Raw genomic sequence first — 16300 nt, 5'->3', positions numbered from 1 at the left:
AGATGACTGTAGAAACACTAATGAACCGTGGTGTAAATCCTGAGCCACACGCACACACGATTCACACACGGTAGTCAGAGGGGGGAGGGGGGTTCTTCAGCAGGGCGGTGCTTCTCAGCGGTAAAGTAAAGGACCAAGTGCTCTCGTGCGGACAATATTTTCCATCTGTCTCGCAAAGGACAACACATTTGTATTGAATTCAAGGTCGTTTAATTTTTTTGAGAAAGAAAACTTTTTCAAGGTCAATTTTTGATGGTGACTTGGTCGACACGCGGAGGTTGAGTTACCTGCGGAGACTCGTTCACTTGCAGCAGCGACGGTAAGTTCCGTGCAGTTATTACACTTAACGTTACACAACATGTCACCTTTTATGTTACGTTACTTCGACAAAACTCGTATTATTTAGGTTGTTCAAGGCAAAAAAAAAAACGGCTTACAGGTAAGTCATCGGTGGTCATAACATCTTTATTTTCAGACGTTTTTTGAGCAATTTTAAAATTAAACTTCACTCGTGAGCTGTGATGAAAAGATGCTATTAGCAAAAAATATCGCTTATACTATAACGTTACTATTCTATATATCGCTAATATTAGCCTAAAAAGTTACATGGATTTTTTTTTTTCACCTGTTTGTTAAAGTGCCTGAAGACAGCACGGAGTCAAAGGTAGACGGACACAGATCTGGGTCAGCTCCAGTCACACAGTGGAAAGTGCAAACAACAATGTATCTGTGTGCGACCACAGAAGCTTTTAATGAGTAATTTATTGTATATACATTTACAGGGCAGGCCGTATAGGAAAGGTAAACCCACCTCTACGAAGGTTTTATAGACCTACATTCATATTAAGTAGCTCTGTGTGGAGTTGTATGTGAAGAAAGTCGGTTATGGTAAAGATAATTCAAGTGGCTCTTGCAATAACTTTTCTGTCTGAATTGACATTTGTTTGATCAAATATCACCTTTTCATTTCCCATAACTTCACTGAAAAAGCCCTAGATAGGCCTACTTGTGGGAAATGTATTGAATTTTTTTTTAAATTGAATGTGTATGTTGTTCTAAATGCCTTGAAAAGTACAGTGGGGATATAGCTGTGAATAATCTTTTTTTCAAACGTGTCATTACTAAGAAATGTTATCTTTTGGAAGTTTTGTGGTTTGCTTTTCCGTTTGAATCTTGTTTTGTCTGTGAGAGGCATCATTTCCTTATTCCCACCTGTGAGTTGATTTGTCTCCCGAGTATTAACCACCAAACATTTAGAGAAAAGTCCCCTGTGTGGGAGACACTTTGTCATACTAAATGTGCTCTCATGTGAATCAGAACAGCCAGCAGAAGCGTGGGCTGTTTTTGCTTTACTTAACAGCTCTATATGTTATGCAAAAAATGAAGCTGCTCAAATCAGATATTTTGCCTCATCAGTTTTGTTAATTGTTGTTTAAAATGGCGCCTGTCCTCAACAAAATTGCAGGTGCAGCTTAAACCAGAAACACATGGATGTCAGGAGGAGGAGGCCCAATGATGCTGCCCACTTCAATCTACTCGCCTTCAGCACCCAATAGGTGACAACCAATATGCTGTTATAAAGACGTTGTGAAATGCAGCACACAACCCAACATCCTACCTTTTTGCTGTTGTGTTTAAATGCAGATGTGGTAATATGGATCCATATTTCTTACTAAAATGAGAACTACTGTAGCTGGATAAGGAGTTCTCTCACTTTGATAAGAAATGATAGCAGAGCACACTGATAAACGCTACGAAATGCAGTTAGAGTATAACAGTATTTCTACCAAATCTTGGTGGTCTTGGTGTCATCTACATTAATGATGTTTATGAATCTGTTCCTCGCTCACAGTCATGTCAGCCAGCTGAGAAGGTACCTTAGCAACCACCACAACACGCCTGAAGAGGACGATGAGACCATGAGCTCTAAGGAGCGAGAAGCCAGCGTCGTTCACAAGCCAGACTCCGCCCCCAACTCTAATGGCCACCGCCCCCCTCCGGAACACGCCACCTTTGCTGATGACTCCCTGTTCAGCAGACAGAGGTTGGACACAGAGCGGGAACACAAACACAACCGCACTCTCCCTCAACCTGGCTCCAGCTACAGCTTGTACCAGCCTCCCAGCAGCTTGCCTGCTGGGTACAGCCAGCCAACTCCGTTCCCCAGCCAGGCCGATGGCGCCTGGCTCCACCCGAGCTTTGCCAGCAGCTGGTCGGGGTATCCCGACAGCCTGCCGTCCTCTCTGAACCAGAACAATTACTCCATCTGTTCTGGCCATAGCGGCCTGTCAGGGTACAAGTTTGTGTCCCTGCCTGGCAGACACAGCACCGGTATGAGCAACTTAGAGCAGCCGCGCTCTCTGTGCTCCAATCCGCCTTCGGGCAACTTGTTCCACCATACGTTGTCTCCGTACACGTGCTCGCACCAGGGAGCTGCCTGCTGTGAGCAGTGCCCCGCAGACGCCTTCAACAGGGGGCCTGTGGCCAACAATCCCCCCTGGCCTCAGTACCACCCAGTTTATGGCCCGTACTGTAAGTCTGCTACTCTGTTTATCAACCCTGACACACACACACTAGGGCTGAACAATTTTGGGAACCGTATCATAAGCAGTACACCTTTTTAAGGGATTTGTTTCTGTATCTTCAGATCCAGGCGCCTGCAGACTACCTGGAGCTGGATACACACAAATGTGAGTTTTTATTATAATTCTGCATCACAGTAGATATTTCTGAGCCACTCCACTCACACTGCATGTTTCTAACTTATTTAAAATGCTCTTTAACTCCATGCAGTGGCCACAATCCTCCAGCTAAAGAGAAGCACCCCCCTCACAGCACACCGCTCTCTCTGGAGCAGAGTAAGTGTTGACCAGTAGGTCTGCAGATAATCTGATTCTTTACCATGCTGCTATATGCATTAATATTCATTGCTTTTAAATACAGGGAGGGTCTTTGTCACTTACGAAGCAGACAACGACAAGCATGTCAATGAGATCATCAACTTTGTTGCTCTGCTGCGACACAACGGCTTTGATACACATGTAAGTTTTTTTTTAATTTTTTTTTTATGTATTGTCACAGGAACTGTTGAATAGATGCTGTTGATGTGTTTGTTAGAGGGCAAACTTTCTGACTTCTTTATTTGTTTCAGATTGATATTTTTGAGCAGCAGTTCAGGAGTATAAGCAAGATAGACTTCATGGAGCGGTACATCAGTGAGGTAAAAACACTCAGTTCTTTCGATGTTAATAAAAATGGATGAAAAAGAAGAAGAAGCACTTTTTATGTAATCTGGCCGACTTGGGAAGTTGTTGCACATTCTTGCACTCTTTTTCTTCCTGCAAGAGCGAACATGTTTAAGAAAGCTGTTTAATTATGAGAATAGCTCACTGGCAGCCATAGTGTTTGACGAGCAGTCATAGTTATGTTGTCGCCTCACCCAGAAAGAATACCTGATCATCATTATCATCAGTCCCAAGTACTATGAGACGGTGACAGCCTCCCCTGTCTGCCTGGTGAACGACGAGAGGACCTTTAACACCGTCTACATACATAAACAGGTTCATACTCCTGAGTCCAAATGGAGACTGAAATATTCCCTTTTAAATCTGTTGAACCTTTTTTTAACCGTTTTAATTCTTTGTTACTATGTCCCTTTTAGCTCCAGACTGAGTTCATCCAGAATGGAAGCAAGAATTTCAGGTTTATTCCCATTGTGTTCCCCGGGGCTAAAAAGGTTAGTCTCTATGACGGGAGAGAGAGCGTGAACTCTAATGCGTCTTTACTCCCTCTGCATGACTATGCGATTCTCTGTGCTAGTAAACGCATACCGTACATATGTATATTAACATGAGGATTTTTCTTTTAAAGGTGCAATATGTAATACTGACAGCTATTGTTTAAAATAGTTACTGTAGTACAAATTCAAAAATCCTGGAGAGAGTCTTCTCCCCCCGCCCCCTCCTCCCCAGACTCGAAGTTCATGTTGGTTGCCAGGCTGACCGCAGCATCCACAACAATGTTGCTAGACACTTGTCTCACATAGCCAGACATTACTCCACAGCACAGCGGAGAAGCTAACGTTAGATGCTGGCTATATTGACAGTCATAGAAGCCCGTGCTCAGAAGCTCGGTTGGGTAGGATCTATCTCTGTTGATCCCGTTTGTTTGAGTGCTGCTTTCATGGCTGTACTAACGTTCCAGCTGTAGCGCGCTAGGTTTACGTGTTTACAGGTATATCTGGCAACCCGGCCTGGCTGTCAGACTGGGCAGTTGATACCAACACACAGGCCAAAACACAAACTGACATTACGTCACAGAACAGAATTGTTGTCAGAAAAGATAGTATTTCAACTTAGCACGTTTCCTTAATATCTGATGATGACCATTGGGGTCATTTTTGGTTTTGGATTACATATTGGACCTTTTAAATAAATCTCAGCAACAAAATATGCTTTTTTTTTTTTAATTTATGCATCTTTTTATTTGCAAAAAGAACAGCAATTGCTTACAAACATTTGACAACAAACATTTGTTTTTAGTTTTATATATATATATAATTTATTTTTAGAGGTGCGAATAAAGGAAGTCTGTGGATGAAGTGTATATAGTCTAATGTACCATCAGCTCTACTCATTATACTCCAGTGTGCTGAGAGCTCAAACAGTGGAGCAGGGTTCGTTATGGAGGATGCAGTTCCTACTTAATTTTTGGGAAGAGTCTTGAGCCTTCCAAAATAAAACCCCAAAGCGTCCCATCTGTTATGGAATTTGTGCATTGACCCTCTAATGGAATATTTAATCTTTTCTAAGTTTAGAAATGACTACCTGTGCTTTAATTGAAGCCCCAAACTGTAGTCTGATAAGTCTTTCTCTGCTCTGTGTGCTTTTCTATTCACAGTGTCACGTCCCAAACTGGCTCCAAAACACGCACGTTTACGAATGGCCGCTCCATCGGGATGACATTCTGCGGCGGCTGATGAGGGTCGAGAAGTACAATCCACCTCCCATCGGGGAGCTACCGACCATCGTTTCCATCCCCATATAGACACCTCTGACCTGAAGACAGACTGGACTGAAGTCTTTGAAAAAAACTTGGAGAACTGCTGGCCACTGTTGAATACAGGAATACATGTGCAGGATATTTTATTTGAGTGTAAATGTGACGTTAAGGGCGCTATGTGAACTTTTCTCCTGGAATATGTTTTATACTTTGAATTAGTACCTTTAAATTCCACAGAACTCACAGACAAGTGCCAGTGTTGTTTAAGGCATGCACACAGGCAGCTTGATGTTTACTGGTGTAAGTTAATTACTTTCACAGCCTGACAAATACAATGTTTACTTTTTAAAAGCATAATTTAAAATTCATATTTTATAGAATTTGAACAAATGAATGTAAATGAAAGATTTTTAATATTTTATGGGACTTGCTTGGGCACGTGCGTTGTATGATTAAACAGATATGAATAGTCTGACTGTATATTTGCAGATTGGACCAGCAGAGCTTTCATTTATCAGAAGTAAACAGTGACCGATAATTCTCCCGTTACACGCAGCCTCAGCCATATTCTCTCTTATTATAGTGTCTGTCTAATGCAAACAGCTGCCGACTAGATGGAGTTACTGAAGTATGTTGAAGAGTAAAATTAACAGACAATGCCTGAAAACATCTTTTATTTAAATTTGTTTTTCATGACAGTTGGTGCACGGCAGATAGTGGAGGCAGATTTAGAGTTTTTAGTTTTTTTTGGGGTCTTGCACAACCGTGGAATTAGACAGCATTAGAGTTATACATTTATATATTAAATTATGGACAAAACTATTCAAGTGTTTTTTTCATGTGTTTTTTACTCGTTTTCTTTTTTACTGGTAAACAAAGTGCTGGCTTCCTGAATGCTTAAAAGAGCACAAGAGCAGTTGCAATGTTAACCGACAGATTACCTGATTTAAGGTTTCTGCAAGTTGATTTTCACAGCATACTCAAACAAATACATCCAATGAAACCATCTAGAGCAACATGTAGTGTAATGTGAATCGTACATTTGTAAAAAGAAAAACCGGCTAAAACCAGCAAAAAAAACAGTCAATTACTTACATGGTTCCATGATACACCACAGATGAAAGGTTATGTTAGACATTTTGTATTTTGTTTTGCACCAAAACAGTGCTTAATGGATTTCTTGTAAAACTACAAATGCTATAATAAAACTGTAGAACTGCACGGTGTGTTTGCAGGTGATAGTGTGTTGGCCTTGTCCCTACACTGACGTCTCCTCTGGGAGACAGACAGTAAACAAGTGATTGTGATGCTGGCCAAAAACATGACTGTTAACCACAGACAAGCAGAGACCTGGGACTGGTTCTGCCTGCAGTGCTACGTTGGTATTATTCTAACAGAGAGCCGCATTTCTCCACATGAAAAAGTTGAGGAATGCTTCGTTATTAACTACAGATCTACCAACACACTGATTGTGTTTGACAGTGTGCTCCCATCACACCACTGACCACTCATCTCATTGCATTCTGGAGAGATTGAGCCTGAGAGCAGTGAGGTAGAGCTCCAGCAGAGTGACATTGTGCCTCTCCTCAGCTTCTAGTGGCTGGGGTGGAAAGGCTCAGACAGGATGTTGTATCAAGATAAGTAGCTGACAACGCTGCCTGTGTGGTAGGGCTTCTAAAGAATCTGCAAGTTTAGACTAAAATGGGTCACCAAAACCTGTTTGTGGTGAGAGAAATATCACGTGTAACACTGACACATTTAAAGAATGTTTGTGTGCAAAATATGATCCATCCCAGCAGTAAAGCATTACATTAATCCTGTTTGTTACCTGCATGTCCAACATTACTGATTAAAGAGCCGAGCATCAGGACGGGGTTTAATGGTTTTATCTTCACTGCAGATGTTCATACAGACATCATAAAAAAAAATCTGAATACAGTGTTTCATATATTCATCCATATATTGAAAAGTACATGAAATAATATTAATTTTAATAACATAACAAAAGGACAATGACATCTGTAATAAAAGTGGATTACAAAGTGACATTTGATGTAAATAACTCTTAAGAATTAGGTAACAGAAAACGAAATCAGACAATAGCTCCATTTAACTGTATGTAAAAACATTGAAGTGCTATTTGTTCAAAGTTACAAAATACACTTAAAAAGCAGGAAGCATTTTTTTTTTTTTATTTCCTTCAAGGAAAAGTACTATAAAATAAGTTACAGTACAGTGAATTTGTCCAAACTGACTTTTGTTCCCGTCTTCCAGCCTTTTGTAAGCACAAACAACAGAAGGAACTCATACAGGAGTAAAGAGATACTGTTTCCTTATGAGAGGCGTCTTCCCCAAAAAGGAAATGAACAGCCGCGCTGTCGTCCATAACTGTTTCTAGTGTGTCCATGTTTGTAAGAATCGACGCACAAACACTTCTGAAAAATGTGAAACCTTATAATCTTCAACATCATCTGCGTGTCGCCCTTGGTAGAAAGAACTTTGTACTTCATGAGCTCATAAAATTTGACAAATACTTCATGTTAAGTCACATAATACAGAGGCAAGCTCTCATACATCATCAGCTGGCAAAGGAGGTATGTTGAACCTTGGTCTCGTGAAAAAAGCCATCTTCTCTCTGCAGACAAAGAAAACAAAAATGATGTTCACACACATTCAGACTTATTTTGTAAAATAAAAGCCAGTTATTAGCACTGCTACACAAAATAAGGGTTGTTACTTTAAATGTATGTCTTAGATGCCAACATAGATCTCCACCTGCTGCAAACCAAAATTATTTCATGAATACAATTCTCTGTTGAAAATGTCTTTTTTTTTATGTATAGTAGTGGATTTGAAGACAATGAAATAAAAAAAAATGCATTTTCAAATTTTATAATCCTTTTACCATATTTGTAAAAAATATATAAAAAATAAATCCCTGTAATTTCTTTTTGTACTGACAAGACTACCTTTTTTCTAAAAATTAGGTTTAAAAAAGTGGACGTGTATTTTATTTAAGGTATTGCTGAATGGAAAGTACTAGTAAAACACAGTGTTGCATTATGGGTCGTTTGTAGCCTTAAAAGGTACCCTGTGGAGCACCGTTTTTTCTGAGTGAGTCCATGTTTTGTTTGTTGTCATTGAAGCACACAAAGACTTGCATGAATGGTTGCATGGTTGACTCAAAGTCAGAGTAGCCAACGGCATTTACACTACTCTGATCTACAGGCGCTGATAACGCTACATCAATAAAGGCTGGGAAAAAATCCAACTGCAAACAGGCTTTATGGAGGACAGAAATGCACTTGGCAGGTGTGTTACACCTCAATGTGTTTTGGCTGAGAAACAGAAACTATGTTTACTCCACACAGGACCTTTTCTAAGATTATTTTTAGGCATTTGGGTCTTCATTGTGACAGCTTAGACATGAAAGGGGACAGAGAGGGATTATGACATGCAGGAAAGCGCTGCAGGTCGGAATCGATCCCGCGACCTCTGCGCCGAGGACTGAGCCTCCAAATATGGGCGCACACTCTACCACTACAGCCACACAGGACCTTTAACTTTGCTAGGCAAGCCAGTTTCTTTATGCCTGCAGCCCAGTGAACCTGTGGGAGAGTTTCACTGCATCGGAGGAAATCAATTCCTGAATTGAAAAAATAAGTTGATCTCGATGTCTTTACTACAGAAAAAAATGGGGACAACCAAGAATTACTGGTGTAACAATAACTGGGCCGAATATGGGTAAACTTGGAAATATGTCACATTACTGAAGCAAAAGATGCTATGACGACCATTTGTGACTTTAAATGGGTGTGAGGCTAACATTCCCAGTGGAGTAAGAATGTGAAAGCTGACCGGGAGTCAGCACAATCCCAACCTGAATGTCTGCACAGGTAGGGGCTCCTTCTGGCTCTGCCCCCTCATCTGCAGAACCTCTTTGGAAGCCTTCCTCAGCCTCCTTTCTGCCGCCTCCTCCTGGCGCTGCTCCTGCTTGCTTTGGCTGGCCTAAGCACAACAAAACAGAGTCAACCGCTGCTGGGCCAGGCCCAGTCTCACGTGGCTCGTACAGCAACTGTTCCACTCTCACCTGTCTCTGGGCCTCTCTGAGCAGGCAGCGAAAGCGCTCGTCCCTCAGGGCCCAGTGGGGGAGCTCGGTGGTGTCCTTGGCCTGCGGGTCTTCCAGCCTCAGCTTCAGCTCCCTCAGGGCGGTCAGCTCCTCTGTCAGCTGCCTCTGACGCGTCCTGCAGGCCTGGAGATCCAGCTCCAGGTCCAGAGAGGTACGCGTCGGCTGCTCGGCCAGGGAGGAGCGGTACGACTGCTGCTCACACACACACACACACACACACACACACACACACACGTCTCAGAAACTAAATACTAAACACACTTACATGTGCAAGCTTGAGAGCAAATAATGAGACTGTACCTGCTTGTATCGCAGCGTTCTTCTTTCCAACGTGTTCCTGACAAAGGGCGATTTCTTTGGTAGAGTTGAGCTGTCACTGTCGCTGCGATATAACTAAAAGGGAAAACCAGTCATTTTATGTAGAGAAGGACAACAACAGCAACACTGACAACAGCCTACAGTCCACACAGACCACAATGTTCCTTCTCATGCATTTGCAGAAACTCACCCTGCAGACATACTGACTGCGAGCACCAGGAGAGAAGGTCTGAGAGCGAACGATGGTGCTGCCGCGCATGAATGGCGAGGCGTGACCCCAGCGACCCCCCCTCTCTTTGGGCCGGACTCGCACCGGCTCTGGTAACAGGTCTTCCGTCATGGTGGCCTTCTCCACCTGCAACAAATCCAGAAATTAACCTGTACCACGGATTCTTCTTCTTTTGGTGTCGGTGGATAAGAATGAGCACAGCCTTTACCTTTACTGTACACAGCTTGCTGGCCGTCTGCTCACAACGCCCTCCGGTGGTGATGAAGACGCCCTCTGCACACAGGCCCTCTGAGAAGGGAGCCATGAATGCTGTGCTGTTGCTGCAGCCGCTGTCCACAGACTCGGCCTGCCAACTCCTGCAAACCACACCCATGTCACTTGAACACATTAACTGGGGGAAAAAAGAAGTGTATTTCGTCTACAACAAGACAGACTTTTGGTAAAGCTTTTAGTTAGGGGGTGAGGAGTGGCAGCGTTTGCCTAGACCGGCGGGGAAAGATTGTGTAGCCACAGTCCTGGCGCGCCCCCTCCCTCTCTCTGCTTCTCCTCATAGTTATCAGATTCATCTACCAACCCTTCGTAGGCTGGCTCAGGTTTGCCTCGGACCAGCTCTTAGTTATGCTGCTATAGTTTTAGACTGCCGGGGCAGTTCCGCTGACACACTGAGCTCCTCTCTCTTTCCATCTGTGTGCATTCATGTCCCAGTAATGCTTGTTACTAACTTAGCTCCAGGGAGCTTATTCCCCGGAGCACCTATTGTAAATCATGGTTGCAGCTGCTGCGTGGTCCTGCTCGACGCCCTGCTGTGCCCTGCACTGCTACTACTATTAGTTCTAGTCATACTTCTTTTGAGTGATTGATGATTGGTACTATAATTGCCACTGTTCAACATACCAACTGCTATAATTATTATGAATCATATTTCTCCATATCTGTATCAGTGTCTCTGTGTTCCAACCGGCAGCGTCAGATGCCCACCAAGAGGGTGGGGGGGAGGAATGTTGGGTCTTTGTAAATGATAGTGAGAGTGTGGTCTAGACCTACTCTATCCGTAAAGTGTCCTGAGATAACATAACTGTGATTTGACATTATAAATAAAATTGAATTGAACTTGTGTCAAGCAGAGAATGTCGCCACCTCTCAGATGTCGCCTCCCCCGGCTCGTCCTTCTTCTCCAGCCTCTGCAGCTCCAGCTCGGCCTCCCGTTCCTCCAGATGGGTGGTGGTAGTGTTGTTGCGTGACAGCAGAGTGCACACAGTGTCCTGTAATGTCACAAAGCAAACTATCAAACACCTTGCTCCGGCTGTCAACATTTCTCCTCTGACAGTGGGAGTGGATGTGGGTTGGAGCTGCGGTGCGAGGGCTTGTTTGGCCTGCGAGAAGCATTCCTGTCAGTTACTCACTTTAACGAGCTGCACACCTGAAGACCGTAGGCTAAGAGCTGCTTTGAAACAGTATGGAGAGGAATTTGTCTCAGAGACGGTGTGATTCGCAGTTGAATGAAGTTACTGCAGTCAATTAGTTCTTTTTTATGGCTACATCTCAGGATTGCCACTTTGTTGGCTATCGTGCCAGCAGCTGTATGACTCTTCTCTAACTCATAGTATCTCAGAGTCGAGCCCTTTTCATTCTTATTTTATCTTTTAACTTCCTGTCTGCACAGCTCTTGTGCCCACTGATGCCTTAACCTGTGATACTGGGTCACAATAAGAATTCCTAAAGTACTAAATCATCCTTCCATGTCTGTAACTTTGGCCTGCAGTGTCTGCTGGTTGAGGACGGCTAGATGCAAGCATTACCAATTCAGACATCGCACTTCTGCAAATATTCATTATCTGCAACATAGATCAATTTCAGTTATGACTGATGTTTTTTAAAAAATATTTACTATCTTTTGTGGCTCCATTTTAGGTTTTTAGACATTACAACATTCTTTATCATTATAACGGCGCTATATATATAAAAACCTAGCAGAAGCTGTTCCAATTATTAATTAATAATTATTATAAGTGTACTTATAAAAATTTTTTTAAAACATCATTTTACATTACTTACCTTTTTCATTTTAATGATCTAAACCTGATTTGAATTTCCCTGTAAAACCCTCCACCATGCTTCTCTCCATCCTCCTGAAGCTGATACCTGAGACCACTCTCTATGGTGTCGTGCCGTTACTCGACACTGCTGTTATTTACACAACAAGCATATGACTGTGTGTTTACCATGGCTCTGAGCCTTTGCTCGTCTTCCTGGCTGTTGTGGTGTCTGCGGTGGCTGGCGCCCTTCTGTTCAGGCCTGGGCAGCTCCGCCCCGCTCAGCATCTGCACGCGCAGCCAGTGGTAAACCATCTCTGCACTTCCCTCGCAATCAGCCAGGCTCACTTGGGCTGTGCCCTGCAACAACACACACAACATGTCGCTACTTTTAATTTAGATATTAGCAGATCAGTGTAGTGCAACATGTGTTATAGAGCCGTTGGGATCATTGCTCCAGGGACGGCTACAGTCTCCATGGAGCCGCTCAGCCGTTCAGACCCACCAGTAGTTCCTCCTGAGCCTGAGGTCCCAGCGAGCAGACGGACAGCTGCAGCGAACACACCGCCAGGGCGTTTGCAGGGACAGGAATGCGGAAGCCTTCGTTGAAACTCATCTGGGACTGCGGCTCCAACGCCGTACAACAGTAAAACGCACAGGCCCTGCCGGTGTCCAGTGGAATCAAGTGCACCTTCACATACCTGGACACCAACGTAACAATGTTCACAATATCAGATTTCTACTTATTGATAGGAGCAAAAACGTAAGTGGGATGTGTTACCGGTCTCCTGGTCCTGTTAGTGCTCACCATCAACTCAGAGAACTTCACATCAAGCATGAGTTTCTGGTGCCGTTAACATACCGTACATGTAGCTTACTCTAAAAACAAGTCACTGTTTTAAATGTCATCACTTTAAAGTTAGATATGATTAGATTGACACTACTCTCACGTCTGTATGGTAAATATGTAGCTGTAGCATGCAGCCAGTTAGCATAGCAGAAACAGGCTCTGTCCAAAGGTAACAAGATCTGCCTACCAGCACCTCTAAAGCTCACTGACTAACAGGTTATATGTATCCTGTTTGTTTGTATCCAGAAAGTGAATTATGAAAACTACAACCTTTGGTTTTACAGGAGCTTATGTGCCATACTAAACAAGCAAGATAATGTGTTAACTAATGAGCTTCAGAGGCAGGGTTGCCAGATTTGACTGGCACCAAATCAGAAGCTCACATTTACCGCCACCGAGTGTATTGTAAACATTAGTATTACATATTAAAATCTCTGCTTATTTGAACATGTCATTGGAATTGGAATGTGGCCGAACTTTTTATTGAGGAACACTTGGTACAAAAGTCTTCTCATCTAACTTTCGACAAGACGGTGAAGTGTCTTTCCCAAAATGTCCAATTATTGCTTTAATCATCAGAGCTGAAAGTACTCACACTTTATAGCCGTCTCTCACAATGGACCTGTTCAAATTCTTGAGCTGTAATAGATGGAGCCGGAGAGACTGAGAACTGGACTCCCACCTGTGAAGAGGAACGTACAACAAGTGGAATACGGAGTTAGATACTAACAGGGAATAACCACGGCAACCACGTACAGTCTCCACTGACAGTTTACTCACAGCAGTCCCAGTTGGATCTGGGTGGGCTCGCTCAGATCTTTCATGTAGGACATCTCATCGGACTCCTCAGGCCTGTTGGAGGAGCGACAAAACAAGCAATAAACAAACTGCTATTCTCTCTCACTGGACATAAACTAATTCCACAGTCCAGTGACCCAAACAGCATGATACTGTTTCCATTTTCTTTTAGCTATTATAAGCAATTTCTGTGTGCATGTGATATTTCTACCTCGTTTTAAGATGATTCAAATTCTAAGATTTATGCCTAAGATCTAAAAATGATATTTCGTCGTTTGCTTTTCTGCAGTGACTGGCGTCGGCCCTGTGTGATGGCAATAAATCCAGTGGTGAAATGTAACCAAGTACATTCGCTTGAGTACTGTACTTAAAGTACACATGTGAGATACTTGTACTTTACTTGAGTCTTTTCTTGTCATGCCACTTTCTTCTTCTACTCCGCTACATTTCAGAGAGAAATATTGGACTTTTTACTCCACTACATTCATCTGAAAGCTTCAGTTACTAGTTACTTTACACATTAGGATTTTTGCACACAAAACACATGTAGTTTATAAAATACAATGTTGTATTTTAAATTAAACTACCCAACAGTATACAGGCCTACAAGTCCAGCTGAAATGATTAGCTGGTTAAACACTTGATTGACGAAACTGTTTTAATCTTTTTCCATTTCTAAAATGTGTTTCTGCATTGAGTACTTTTACTTGTAATACTTGAAGTAAATTTTCCTGATGATGCTTACATACTTTAGTAACATTTTCAATGAAGGACCTTTACTTGTAACAGAGTATTTTTACAGTGTGGTATTGGTACTTTAACTTAAGTAAACGATCTGAATACTTCTTCCACCCCTAATTAAATCTTGTTTGGACATGATACAAATACCACAACTGCCTAAAAAAAGCTGAAAGTGTATTTTGGGGTGTTGCAGTTTGCCTCCTCTGTCACTAGGGGGTGCAGTTGCTCCAGAGAGCTGGGTGTTTATATTCTGTTTTAGCACAGAGAGCGTGCACGTCCTCTCTCACCTTCTGCCCCAGGCTTCGAACACGCCGCTGTCTGTGGCCAGAGCATCCTCCGACACACCTGCAGACACTCTCCTGGCCCTCCTGCCACTTCTGTTGGCGCTGTTTCCTCTCAGAGTCACTCCTAGAGAGGGAAACACATCTAGTTAGTCATCGTGTAGGACTCATTCTTTGGGATAAGGATCAGATCTCTTTCCGCTTGCCTGTGGAGGAGAAAGCCCCCTGAGCCCCGCTGTCTCGATGGCTCTTGTTGTCCAGCTGGTGCATGCCGGCGGCGTTGAGCGTGTCCTCGCTGCTCAGCACGGTGGTGTGTGACAGGGGTTGGGACTGGGCCCGCAGCCCCTCTAACAGGCCGCGGCCCGCCTGCTCCATGTATTCCTCTGTCATCTGGGTGAGAGGGCAGTCCTGGGGGGCCGAGTGGTAGGGCGTGTCCATGGGAGAGCTGGGCGGTGACAGGGAGGAGAGCGAGGAGCGGGAGGAGAGCGAGGCCAGGGACTGCGGCGTGTCGTGGGAGCGTTTGCTTTTGCTCTGGGACAAGGGGTCGGAAGTGAACATGGAGCAGTCTCTGGACACGGTCTCTGGTTGCAGCAGGTAGCGGAGGTGGGGGTCTAGCGGCTCCCCGGCCACCTCGTGACGCTCGTACTGGGGGAGGCCGTAGATGTCACTGAAGCTGATGGAGCTGAGGGAGCCACGGCTGGACGCCAGCGAGCCCCGACTGGAGGCCAGAGAGCCGCGGCTGCTGCTGGACGACACTGTCAGAGAGCTGGCCGACAGGCTGGAGACAGAGAGGATTAGAGACACATGAGAAAAGACACAGAGAAGCACTAACGAACAGTTTAAAGCTTGGAGAAAAGGGTGTGTGCCGCACCTCTTCAGCTGGGAGTGAAGGTAGGTGGTGATGCGCGTCGCCTCCTCCAGCTGTCTCAGCAGAGTGTTCCTCTTCTCCTGCTGCAGGATCCTGTCATGAGGTACACGTTGACGCAAAACTAATTCAATTTAGTTAAAAGATAAATGAGCACTCAGACGTACACTGGGCTTATTTCTCCTTCAATTACAAGCAGATGAGGCAGTGTCCCAGTGCCATGCTACATGCTAACTGTATACAGCGTGGACTATTATGCTAATCTTTACAACATACTGTTAGTGTGCAAGAAATAAACATACCTGAACTTAAGCAACTGTCAATACATGAACAGCAGTCAAAAATCAAAAGTGTAAAGCAGTTGGTCTGTTTAATTTTAAAACTACGAAAAGTAGATGGTCCAGACATTTTCAGCAGCCTATTTAAAACCTGTGTGTGTGTGTGTGTGTGTGTGTGTGTGTGTGTGTGTGTGTGTGCGAGCCCTTCTTGATAGCTCTCCGTTTAGACAACTGATAAATATGTGGAATAAGTACGTAATCTAAAAAACACGATCATAAACAGCAGTGACAATCTATTATAAGCAATATAAAGGATATGTTATATAGGACATAAATTATCTGATTCTGCTGGGCCTGGATGTGGCTACCAGTTGAACAGGCTGGGTGTATAGAGTGCATACTGACTGCTACTCGCTATACTTCATTTTGTCAGTTTTTCAGTGTGAACAAAGCACATACTCTAAAACCCGCTTAGAACAAGTGCAGTATGGAACAGGGACACAACTACAGTCCAACAGCTCACTGGGATTTATGACCACTACAATGTTACAATGGAACAATTTAGCATGGTGAAGACACATGGTGCATGTGATATAAAAAGAGAAACCAACTGGCTTCTATATTCAAGCCACACACATATCAAAACCATAATAAAGTTATACTTGTGGTGGAGAAGTTGACGGGGCAGAGGAGTTATCGGACTCCGGGCCCATGGAGCTACATGGCGCACCAAAAACTCTCATATGAAAACTACATTAAAACATAAAGTGGCTGGGT

The 16300-nt window shown here is 43.5% G+C and overlaps 2 protein-coding genes across 2 annotated transcripts in view; one reads left to right on the top strand and one right to left on the bottom strand.

The window, feature by feature from the left end:
* The first annotated feature begins 105 nt into the window (after positions 1-105).
* On the top strand, positions 106-6222 carry traf3ip2l (TRAF3 interacting protein 2-like). Its single transcript, XM_078259805.1, has 10 exons — positions 106-319; positions 1466-1556; positions 1853-2532; positions 2648-2690; positions 2794-2858; positions 2944-3041; positions 3152-3220; positions 3444-3560; positions 3662-3736; positions 4900-6222. Exons 2-10 carry the CDS (start codon positions 1492-1494, stop codon positions 5044-5046), a joined length of 1359 nt encoding a protein of 452 aa, XP_078115931.1. The 5' UTR covers positions 106-319; positions 1466-1491; the 3' UTR covers positions 5047-6222.
* A 650-nt stretch (positions 6223-6872) lies between these two features.
* wwc3 (WWC family member 3) overlaps positions 6873-16300 on the bottom strand; it is a 32309-nt gene continuing 22881 nt past the window's right edge. The window contains exons 10-23 of the mRNA XM_078259801.1: positions 15252-15341; positions 14587-15158; positions 14387-14507; positions 13341-13412; positions 13156-13242; positions 12216-12411; positions 11900-12070; positions 10815-10939; positions 9886-10033; positions 9639-9803; positions 9431-9523; positions 9092-9322; positions 8882-9009; positions 6873-7636 (exon numbers count right to left, since the gene is read on the bottom strand). Coding sequence (XP_078115927.1) covers positions 7570-7636; positions 8882-9009; positions 9092-9322; positions 9431-9523; positions 9639-9803; positions 9886-10033; positions 10815-10939; positions 11900-12070; positions 12216-12411; positions 13156-13242; positions 13341-13412; positions 14387-14507; positions 14587-15158; positions 15252-15341 — 2266 coding nt within the window. The 3' untranslated portion in view covers positions 6873-7569. The remainder of the gene's footprint in view (positions 7637-8881; positions 9010-9091; positions 9323-9430; positions 9524-9638; positions 9804-9885; positions 10034-10814; positions 10940-11899; positions 12071-12215; positions 12412-13155; positions 13243-13340; positions 13413-14386; positions 14508-14586; positions 15159-15251; positions 15342-16300) is intronic.

Source organism: Sander vitreus, chromosome 9 (genome assembly GCF_031162955.1).
Source record: "Sander vitreus isolate 19-12246 chromosome 9, sanVit1, whole genome shotgun sequence".
NCBI classification, from domain to species: domain Eukaryota; kingdom Metazoa; phylum Chordata; class Actinopteri; order Perciformes; family Percidae; genus Sander; species Sander vitreus.
The sequence above is the reverse complement of the archived record's forward strand: the minus strand, read 5'-3'. Positions and strand labels throughout refer to the sequence as shown.